The sequence below is a fragment of the Mustela erminea genome, chromosome 14 (genome assembly GCF_009829155.1).
Source record: "Mustela erminea isolate mMusErm1 chromosome 14, mMusErm1.Pri, whole genome shotgun sequence".
NCBI classification, from domain to species: Eukaryota; Metazoa; Chordata; class Mammalia; order Carnivora; family Mustelidae; genus Mustela; species Mustela erminea.
In genome coordinates this window covers 84,329,896-84,341,519 of record NC_045627.1, presented here as the reverse complement: position 1 = coordinate 84,341,519, position 11,624 = coordinate 84,329,896, and the positions used below count along the sequence as shown (strand labels likewise).

Here is an 11,624-nt window from a genome sequence, read left to right as displayed (position 1 = left end):
AGTTTGTCCCATCTCTAGGGTCAAAGGCATTTCCATTATCTTTATGATCTCACTTTTTACATTTAGTTCATTCATGCATTTGGTTCTCACCTCTGTGAGCGGTATTAGAGCAAGAGCCACGCTTAGTTTTCTGCCACAAAGAACTGGATCTCCCAAGGCCGTATGGTGAGGAGTCTACCTAGATTCATAATGTTCTCATGTTCCGCGTTGTTCTCGATATACTACACATAACTCTGTCCCTGAGCTCTCTCTTTTGCTACATGAGTCTGTGGCTTGTTTTGTGCTCATAGCATGCATTCTATCTTTTTTCTCTTTTCCTTTTTTTCAACTGTGACTTTGTAAGGTGTCCTAATACCTAGTTGAGTAAATGTAGGCTATTTTAGCTATTTTAAGACTTCTTTCTTCCACATATACTTTAAAATAAGCTTGTTGAATTTCTCAACAAATCCAAGTGGATTTTTCTTGCATATAACTTATTTATAATTATTTTATTTCTAGATTAATATGTGTGTGTAGTGGTGTGTGGGGGAGAATTGAATCTTTGTAGATGCCAAGTTGACCATGAAAGAGTATGGAGTATCTTGCCATTTTCTCAGGACATTTTCCATGTACTTTACTAGATTTCAAGACTGTTTCCTTGCAGAGCTCCTGTATTCTTGGATGGACAGATTCCAAAAGAGTTCCAGCCATCATTAGCTAATATTGTGAATTTATCTTATCTTGTATTATGTTTTCTGGTTTGTTACTGTTGGTGTAGAGAAATGTTACTGATTTTTTAAAAAAATTATCTTTTATCAACTTATCTTGTAAAACTATGTTTTGTTTTATCTGATGATTCTAATGGTCTTTCCTGGAGAAATGATCAGATCACTAATCTCTAATAATAAAGAATTTTTTTCTCTTTCCTTCTTAAATTTACATACTTTCTGTCCTTTTCTTTCCCTGTAGCATGGCCTACAGCTTCTAGGACTGTAGGAAGCAATTACAATGGTGGTGGACATCTGGCCTTGAATCCAGTCTTTTTTTTTTTTTTTTAAATTGAGACTCTTTAAACTGCTTTATTTTTAAAAGCATAAAAATTATAACTGTCACAAATGTGTTGTTTGAGCATTAAATTTTGGTAAAGTATCTAGGAGATTCTGGTATATAATAAACAGTTAAACAAACAGTAGTTTGTTTTACCCCTGGTCACTATGGCTTAACACCTTAGAATTTTAGAATCATCTTAGAATTTTCCTTTTATAATTCCATTCCCTTCTATCCAACAATACAACCGTTTTTATAGTCTATTTCTGCCAGTTTTTCCATTGGTCCCCTTTTTATTCTCACTGTCACCACTCAGCTTCTCTCTATACACTGTATGGAGAGTATCTGAACTGTTCATTAGATAGTCTCTCTGTATCCACACTATATCCTGAAAGACAAAACTTCTAAAAGATTGTCAGCCACAACCAAAGAAGGCTGGAAGGCCATATGACCTATTCACAGAACACTATGCTAAGAAGGACCAAGTTTTAATGCTTTGCTATCACTCTCTTGAAATTCTTAATTTATAAACAAAGAGTTACACATTTTTTTTTTTTTTCACCAGACTCCACAGATTATGTAGACAGTCCTGACCATGTGCTCCCTTGTTTGGAAAATGAACAGTACATTTTCATTGTCTATTTAATCCAATGATACCCATTCTAGACCAGCATTCAAGGTCTTTCACAACTTGGCCCCCGTGTGCTTCTCCAGACATGGCAACCACAGCACAGTTCAATAGATCTTTATTCTTTCATTTCCTCATCCATTCAACAAATCTTTATAAAATATTATGATGCCCTACATAGATTTGCAGAGTATACTTCTGCCTGCTTCTCCAACTGTATCTCATAAATCTCTCCCTTACCTAGCTGCTTCAGCCAAACAGCCCAATATTCATCTCCTATAACCTCCCTTAAAATGTTCTGCCTGTGGCATTTACTCCTCCATTCTTTCTGTTGAATCACTCTTTCTCCCACTATTTCCATGGCTTGGCTTCTCATCTTGCATCAAGTTCATAGATACCATTTTAGCAGAAAAACTTTTCTTACCTCCTGTATTTAAAGTTGATAATCCTTGTGATTTTTTTATAATAAATTTCGTTTACTTCTCAATAATATTTTTCATTTTTATTATTTATTTATTTATTTTTTAAAAAAGATTTTATTTATTTATTTGACAGAGAGAGAGATCACAAGTAGGCAGAGAGACAAGCAGAGAGAGAGAGAGAGGGAAGCAGGCTCCCCGCTGAGCAGACAGCCTGATGCGGGACTCGATTCCAGGACCCAGAGGTCACGACCTGAGCCGAAGGCAGCGGCTTAACCCACTGAGCCACCCAGGTGCCCCTCAATAATATATTTTTTAAATTTTTTATTTTTTATAAACATATATTTTTATCCCCAGGGGTACAGGTCTGTGAATCGCCAGGTTTACACACTTCACAGCACTCACCAAAGCACATATCCTCCCCAATGTCCATAACCCCACCCCCTTCTCCCAAACCCCCTCCCCACAGCAACCCTCAGTTTGTTTTGTGAGATTAAGATTAAGATTAAGATTAAGGGTTTTTCTCCCTCCCAATTCCATCTTGTTTCATTGATTCTTCTCCTATGAATCCAATCTTAAAGAGAATACATTAAGTTGACTCCATTACTTATCATGCTTGCTGTGGATTTTTGATGTATAACCTTTATCAAGATAAGAAGGTTCCCTTTCATTTGTTGTTTGTTAAGGGTTTCTCCCTGAAATAGGTGTTGGATTTTAAGAAATGCTTTTCTGATCCAGATAATTCATTGACAAGTCATTGATTCACATAATTATATAATTTTTGTCTTTTAGTCTGTTGATTTGATAAATTACATAATTTTTTTTTCCTGTTGAACTATCCTTGCATTCCTACAAGACAGTCTTCCTTATACCATATATAAAAATAAACTATTAGATTCAGGTAGCTCATATTTGACTTAGGATCTTTTACATCTCTGTTCATCAAGAAATGATCCCATTATAGTCTTATGTTGCCATTCTCTGGTTTTAGAATCAAGATCACATTAGCCACATAAAACAATCTAAGCTTTCCCTTTTATGTTTCCCAGAATAAAGCTTTTGTAAGATGAGAATTTGGGCTTTTTTTTTTTTTCCTTTAAAGATTTTATTTATTTGTCAGAGAGAGAGAGAGAGAGTGCAAGCACAGGTAGAGAGAGTGGCAGGCAGAGTCAGAGGGAGAAGCAGGCTCCCTGCGGAGCAAGGAGCCCGATGTGGGACTCGATCCCAGGACGCTGGGATCATGACCTGAGCCGAAGGCAGCTGCTTAACCAACTGAGCCACCCAGGCGTCCCGAGAATTTGGGCTTTTAAAAAAATTTGGTAAATTCATTTGTAAAGCCATTGGAACTACTTTATAAAGACTAGTTGACTCCTATTTTAACTTTGGGTTCTCTCTTGTTTGGGTTTTCTCTTGTGTCAACTTTGGCATTTTTCTTCCTAGGAATTTATTAAATTTTTTGATTTTTTAGGTTCACATTGCTTTCTTATTATAGTTTCAGTTTCTATGCTATCAAGCTCAGGGATGTGGGGAGATGTGGGGATGTTCTCCTGCAGAAACTGCAGTGAGACTCCTGATTTTGGGTTTGGTTGCCTGAGAATGGGCTAGAGGTATGGGTTGACTTTTCTGTCCCTGGGGCCTCCATGAGTCTGTAGACCAACTGCATTTGGCATTGGTGTTTTAGACAGCCCTGCACCCTGACAGGGGGGAGAGAGACAGGGTCTTCCAAGCCCTTTCTTCTGATTTTGGGACAAAGTGTGGCAGCCCAATGAGCATGGATGGTGGTAGTTCGTTGTGGGATGGGGCAGCATCTTCCTAGGATTAGTTTCTTGGCCTTTTGCATTGAGTTTCTCTTCATGTGAATGAAAAGATTGTGTTCCTTCTCTTCACGCATTAAGTGACCACAGGAGCAGCTCCAGAATTTCTGAATTTGAGAAACTTAGATCTTAAGCCATCCCATTGGAAGGAAGGGCTAGAAATTTCCCCAGACCTCCTCATGACCACCACTGGGGCTACACCCTTGCTCTGCACTTAGTCTGAGTGCATCTTGGACCATGGGATGGGCCAGAATTCCCTTTGCCCTGAGATGGTGAAGAGCATGGGTGGAGGCCAAGGTTTTGGAGACAGACAGCTGGAGCTTCAATTCCTGATTCAATCACATGTTAAGTGGGTGACTATCAGCAAGTGATTGAACTGTTTCCATTTCCCTCTGCTACAGGATGGGGGAGAATACTGAGTCACCAGAGACTAGAGACATCGGGCTTAAACCTGCAGGAAGTCATTACTGCTATGAATATTAATAAAGGGATCCCCCCCTACAATGGAGTCAGGGGCTGGCAGGAGGAGTGCTCACACCCCGCCACTTGTCCTCAACTGCAAATCCAAAAGGAAGAGACAGACTTTGCCAAGTGGTTACTACTTTGTTACCCAGCAGAAGAAAGTTTTTCCTTCTTCCTTGGCAACAGCCCAGCCAATAAGAGTTGGCCACAAATCAGCCAATGAAAGGCCACCATACTTCAAAACTCCAATGGACTTTTCATTTCTTTTATTTTTTAAAAGATTTTATTTATTTATTTGACAGAGATCACAAGTAGGCAGAGACAGACATAGAGAGAGGGGGAGGCACGCTCCCTGCTGAGCAGAGAGCCCGATGTGGGGCTCGGACCTAGGACCCTGGGATCATGACCTGAGCCGAAGGCAGAGGCTTTAACCTACTGAGCCACCCAGGCACCCCTGGTCTTTTCATTTCTAACACTTCTTCCAACATTCCCTTTCCTCTATAAAAGAGCATTGTTCTCCTTTGCTCTCTGGACTTGACTGTGCTTTTGCTATAGCTTATTCCACATTGCAATTCTCTGCTACTCCTGAATAAACTGATGTTTTGCTGCCAGTACCTCCCATTGACCATACCCAGTTAGAAACCAGAGGTCAGGGATACTCAGCCTGTCAAAGTCAAGCTCCAGGATGCAGAGGGCTGAGAGGGATGGGGATTGGACGGAGTACAAACAGACAAAAACCAGCATAAAGCTTAGATCAGTCATATCTTCAAGTTCTCTTGCACACAGTAGGTGGCCAGGAAATGCTGACTTTCCAGGGCTGGTGAGCAGCCTCTGGCTGTTCTGAGTCTGGTGTCTCCCTAGGTGTCCGTGAGCAGGGTTTCTTAACAGTTTCACTACCAAGTCTTATGTTTACAAATGGAATCTTTTAAGCCAGAGCCAGTTTCCCCAGGTCAAAATGAAAATGAAGGGATCTGGGTGGCAGGGGGACCCATAAACTAAGAATAAGGCTTTATCAGCAGATGCCAAATCTACAGAGCATAGGAGTAAGAACAAACATGTTGAAAATTAAATACGAAATGGGTAATTATGTAGTAATGAGACTGAGGACATTACAAAGGGCGCTGTCATTTAAACCACCACATCTCAACACAGTAATGAACGGGAAAAACCCTCCAGCTTCATAATTATAATCATAGTTGCCATAACAACTTAGTATCTCTCTCTGTGAGCATCTATCTCAAGACTATATTTTTAGCAACAACTGTGCCTGAGCATGTATTTTTCTTTATATAGCAGCTAATTTTTCAAATTACTGATCTTGAAAAAACAAAAAAACCCCACAATTCCATCTTCATTCTCTCTGAGTGTAAAAGTCTCGGGGATAATTAGGGAAATGAGCAGGTGTGAAGAGTTTGTTATGAAAAATGCTATAAAAGTATTGATGTCTTGACAACATTTGTTTCAACAGAATGTTCTCTGGACCTGTACACTCTATTGTTCCTTGTCAAGCAGCTTAACATAAATCTTTGCCGTGCAACTCATAAATATTGGAAAAATTATTAGTTCTGTAAGGTGTTTGAGGATTATTTGACAAGTAGAGATTTATGTTGTGTAACAGAGATTGGCTTAATGGAATCCTGAGTCTCAGGAAAGAGTGAAGGAGTAAATAAACACGGGCTTACCTTCCTTAACAGAAATGTCCATAACAGATTCTCAACTGAAGCAAACAATGGGTTGACTTTAAAGGACACCATTTTAAAAACTCAGAAAAACCAGGAGGGATTCTGAGCTGCCATTTTGGTTTCTAAGTTGTCTGCAGCGCTAGACCCTGCTGGAAGTTTTGGTTTTATAGCATGGCAAACATCCAGTAAAAGTTAGCACTTAACCAAGCCCCACTTACACTCTTGGGAGATGCCAACAGCCTTTTGTTAGGATCCCAGACTTAAGCTAAGTAAGCAAATTATTAGGTTGAGAACAAAAAGATCTCACTTCAAAAAGAAGCACTCTCCGACAATGCTACAAAAAACGCTTAGCCAAGATGAGACATGCAACAAGAATTTATTGAGAAGTTTCTGTCTTTCTTAAACTTTCTTGTTTCTGTGGAGGATGTAAAATTAGCAGGTTAGAATAATTGCTGTTTTATAAAGAGCTAATAAGCACTGTGTAAGGGGAAATGAAGAGGAGGCCTTATTGTTTGGGGCCGTGGGTGACCCAGGAGGGCCTAGTGTGGGTGAGCAGGCGAACCTGAATCCTATGTGGCAGGATTGCGTGGGATTGGTAAGCTCTCTGGTCCTCAGTAGGACAGCAGCAGCATAAGTGAGCTTATGTTTAGGGAGCTTCTCCATAGCTTCTCCTTTGGGGTAGATAGCAAGTCAGAGAGGCCAGAGGCAAGGGGGCCTGCTGCGCATGTGTTCCAACGATCTGGCTGGCAGCTCTGAACAATGGGAAAGTTGGAGGGATGGAGGAAGAGGCGAGTTCAAGAACACGGCTGCGAGAAGCACTAGGAGTTCCTGAGCTGTCAGATGCAGTAGGAAGTAGAGCATAAATGGGGCAAAGTCCTGATCTGGGGATGCTGAAGGGTGAGCGGAGTCTCTGGGCCAGATGATGGCCAGGTAGAGAAGCAGGGCGAGGCTGAGGGATGAAGAGGGGGAGTAAGCTTGGCCATCCTGTCTTCCTACACTTCCTGAACGCTGTCTGTGCCCAGCCCATTTCCAGGTGAGCAGCCCAGAAGGAGAGAGCCGGAGGGAGATAAAAGCAGCTCCAGGAACCCAGCAGGAGGCTGCTAATGTGTCGGGAGAATTGGCAGTCGATGCAATCAATTCTTGTTCTCTTTGTTCTGCTTGCTTTAATTATGTGTCTCTCTGTGGAAAACAAACAAGCCAGCCATCCCAGGGAGAGCAGTGATTAGCGGGATCTGTTTCCTGATTTTAGGGACCTGTCGAGGCTCACGTTGGAGCAGGGGCTTTCTCTGAACCTTAGTTTCAGTGTCTGAACCCAGACACCGCAGAGTAGGTGTGTGTTATTTTATTTGGCTAAGAGGTGCCAGGAGAGTAAAATGTTTTTAGAACTTATGTGTTTGGGGTTACCAAGATTCATACTGCCTGACTTCAATTATTGGATAAAGGTTAGTCTTGGCTGTAGTTTGCTATGTGTCCCCGGGTGACTGCCGGCTTCAGTTTCCTCCTCTGTAAAATGGGAGAGAGAAGGTCAGTCTCAGATTTTAACTGTATCAGAATGATTGGAGGAGATTCCGGACACGCCCATGTTCAAGTCCATCTCTCAGTAGATTGGGGGGGGTGCTGGGTCCCTGCAAGGTTAGCCGGCTCTGGGGTCTCCGATGGAGGTGGTGCGCCGTGCCGCCCTGTCTGGAGGGGCTCTAGGCCCCTTCTGGAGAATTCGAGATGATCCCCTTGGTTATGCTTCATAGAGCTAGCTGTAACTTCTGAGGGCCTCACCTGCTCAGGCTTTGCCACTGAAGCCCTGTTTTGTTGTTGGGAGGGCGTGGCTTCAGATAAAAGAGTCCCACGTGGGTGAGCCCTGGGGAGGGCGAAGGTGGGCAAGGATCATGGGCGAAGGTGGGCAAGGATCCACAGGGGGTCCTGAACCGGGCCCAGACCAGGCCTACGTGGAGAGCGGAGAGAGGGGGAAAAGGGCCATTCTGCTCTGTCATTTTGGAGATCTCTGCTGGTTCTGGATTCCAGAATTTTCTGCAGGTGTGAAGCCTGTTGATAGGTCCAAGGCTTCCTGGCCCTTGGAAACAGGGCAGGGCCCTGCCTCAGTCTGTAGCCTCCTATCCTCACTCTGGCCATTCTCTTTGGTCCGCAGCCTGGAACCCCAGATCTGCACTAAAGGATGGCCTGGTTAAGCGGCCTGTGTGAAGACAATGAGAGAAGATGAGGTGGCGAATGGAGAGGCGAGTGGTAGAAGACGGCCAATGGCCCGGCCCAAGCCCCGCCCAAGCCCCGCCCACTGCGTGGGCTCAGAAGTGAGACTCCAGGGAGATGGGGAGGCTGCCCGGATGCCCTGACTCAGCTCAGCGGTATCCTGGGATGCCAGCGCCCCAAGGACTGGGAAGGTGATAGCCCGAACTAGGGTCGAGGCTCAGTCTGTCCCTGGGGAAGGCAGAATGGCCCTCAAAGGCCTCCCCAGCCAATTGCTAGCTAGGTTATAGGGCAAAATGGATTGTACAGATGTGACTCAAGTTCCCTAAACGGGATTATCCTGGATGATCTGGGTGGGCCTGACTTATCACTGGAGCCCTTCCTCCAACCCGAGGAGGCAAGATCGGGCAGAAGGGGAGGTCAGAGAGGTTTGAAGCCGTGGGGCGGGGTGGGAAACGACGCTCAGCATGCCAGCCCTGGCTCTGAGGTGTCAGGCCCACACACAGGGACCAGGGAGAAGCGGCTAGAACTCCTCATGGAAAGCGTCAGGAGGAATACAGACAGGCAGGCGGAGTTGAGAGTGGGGTGCTGACCTCGGGCAAGTTCTCAGGACCTGGCTGCTCCCACCTGGTGGGAGGGAACTGGGCCAGCACTCAGTGGGAGCCTGGAAGCAGGTTCTGCCCCGGAGGCTCCCCTGGGAAACGCAGCCTGCTGATTTTAGCCCAGTGACATGGCTCACACTTCTAACCCGCATTGCTATGAAGATAGTACATAGCGGTTATTTTAAACCACTAAGTGTGCCGGACTTCGTTACAGCAGCAAGAGGAAACCAAAGCAGGCTTCGTTTCCCCCAATCCCAGCCTGAAGGACCGAAACAAAGTGGTCCAGGAGAGAAGGTGCTTTCTCAAAAGTGGCTGAGCTCCCTCCCGCACACTCAACTAGAAAACCTTCCCGCGGGAGTCTGCACTTTGGATGTAACCCAAGACCTTGGCGACTCTGAGTTCAGCAGCCCTAGGGTAACTGCGGCTTCTCTCTCTTGTACAACAGACACCCCCTCCCAGGGGCTGGGGCCCTCCAGGGTCACCAGGGCCCCGCCCGCACGGAAACATTACTCCTTGGAGCCCTGCGGATCCCGGGGCTCAGGAATTCCTTATTCACAGTTCCTGAAATGAGATCACGGTCAAGTTGAGCGAAAGGTTTGCATGGTCAGGGGAGAACCGTGTCTGGTAGGGAACCAGGTGCGGAGCCGGGGTCGGAGCTGCGGTCGGGAGAGCTGGAAGCTAGGCATCTGCCCTTAACTGGCTTTAGGACAAGGGCAGTTCCTTTCTCCTGGTGGGTCGCGCTTCTCCAACCTGGGAACCGGCTCGAGTTTCCTCCTGGATAGAAATTCCCTTGAGACTCTGCGGAAGCAAGCGCCTAGCCCGGCAGCTCACCAGCCGGCGTCGGGGCAGCAGAACCGGATGAGGCTTGGAGACCTCTGATGGGATGAAGGGGTCTCCGACACCTGCCTCCAGGGCCGGCTTCGGAGGGGTCAGCGCGGGGAGGGAGGGCAGACTGAAGGGCGGGGCCGGCCCCCTGCGCCCGCCCCCGGCCCGGCCCAGCCCAGCCCGGCCCAGCCCCGCCGGCCGGTCACACGCGCGGCCGGCCCGCTGCCTCCCGTGCCCCGTGCGCCTCGCTGCCATCCCGGCGCCCCTGCCCCGCGCCGCCGCCCGCGCCCGCCGCCCACCCGGCGCTCCCGGCGCCCGTGACCCTTCTCGGGGCGCGGGGCGAAGCGGGCATGGCCCGCCGGGGGGCCGCCGCGCTGGCACTGGCCCTCGCGCTTCTGGCGGTGGTCCTGGCCGGGGTGGGTGCCCAGGGCGCAACCCTCCAGGTCCCGGACTACTACGTGCAGGAGACCTGGAGCCGGGAGCCCTACTACGCGCGCCGGGAGCCGAAACCCGAGCCCTTCTCGCCGCCGCTGCCCGCGGGGACTCGGGACGGGGAGCGGGAGCCGCGCCTGCCTGAGCCCAGGCCGCCCAAGAAGGCGACCAAGCTCAAGAAAGCTCCCAAGAGGGACAAGTTGGCCCCGGAGACGCCTCCACCAGGTAAGTAACTTTGTGCGCGGGGCGGCCCGAGGGGGCGCCCGTGACTGCGCGCCTCCCCCAGCGGCTGCCCGCTTGCGGGTGGGGACAGCTGGCTTCCAGGCCCGTGTGTGTCGGCGATGCCAGAGCCCGCGCACCCACCCCTCGCGTCCCTCCCCCCACCCCCCGGGCTGAGTCGCGCATCCCTCGGGCTGCCTGGAGCTTCCCGGACCGACCCCGGAAGGCATCCCTCGCAGGTGGAGGTGGAGCTGTGCGGTAGGGAAGCTGCCCGCGGAGCTGGTGGCCCAGGTCTGAAGTGGGCTGGGCAGAGGCTCTTTCCGCCAGACGCCCCTTCAGGTCTTACTACAGGACGTTTTCTTGGGAGTGAATTTACAGTGTGGCCGAGTGAAGGGCCGCCTGGCTTTGGCACAACCTCCTTCTGGGGGAAAGCCCAGCAGTGGGCCTTTGCGCAGCCAGCACCCCCTCTCAGCTCCCTCCCTCCCGCGTTCTGTGGGTCCCCGGAATCTCTGCCCAGTTGGGGCAGGATGGCAGAGCCTCTGCTGGGGACGTTCCTGTGCCAGATGGAGGGAAAGCCCAGGGGCGCCTGGCAGCCGGCGGCGCCCGCCTTCCATCCACCCGCACACCCTTCTCCCAACCGCGCGTCTCTGCCAGCCCTGTCTTGGCAAATGACTTCCATTCCGTTTCACTCCTTGTGAAGGGGACTTTTTCTCTTGTTTCAGATGTTCTTTGCTCAAATCGCAGGAGGCCCTGGTCCTAGTATTTCAGGGTTGGGGAGTGAGCAGGATTGTAGCCAAATTCTCTGGCCTTGTAATGGCCTTCCTTGAAAGGAGATACAATGCTGGTGGCACCATTGCGTGGCTCCTGGCATGGGAGGAATTGCTTTTGTTTGGTTAAACTCTTCAGAAAGTCAGCAGGAGGCAGAGGGAGAGGGAGGAGGTGGGGACACAGATCTCTTGAATGTGTGGACCCGTCTCAGCAGCCTCTGCACATGTGTGTGTGTGGGGGAAGTGTCCTGCCATGCCCCAGTGTGTGAGCGACCCTGCCAACGGGCAGGCACTTCTACGAGTTGTGTAACCCCGAACAGAACCGTCCAGAATTTCCAGTATCTTCTGGGGGAATTATGGGAATCAAGATGTGTAAAACCACAGTGGTTGAATAGCAGGAGGGAAGAGACAGTCACGTTTGTGGAACATCTGTTGGGACTCTGTTAGGAGCTTTATGTACAATTGTCTGGGCTGATTCTTTCAGTGGTGCGGAGGGCTGGGTGTTTTTATTTTACAGATGAGGGACGGTAGGCGCTGACAGTTGCAGTA

The 11,624-nt window shown here is 48.3% G+C and overlaps 1 protein-coding gene across 1 annotated transcript in view; it reads left to right on the top strand.

The window, feature by feature from the left end:
* The first annotated feature begins 9,847 nt into the window (after positions 1–9,847).
* Positions 9,848–11,624, top strand: part of CPXM2 (carboxypeptidase X, M14 family member 2) — a 125,253-nt gene continuing 123,476 nt past the window's right edge. Inside the window, exon 1 of the mRNA XM_032312218.1 lies at positions 9,848–10,314. Within this exon, the coding sequence (XP_032168109.1) occupies positions 10,008–10,314 (307 nt within the window). The 5' untranslated portion in view covers positions 9,848–10,007. The remainder of the gene's footprint in view (positions 10,315–11,624) is intronic.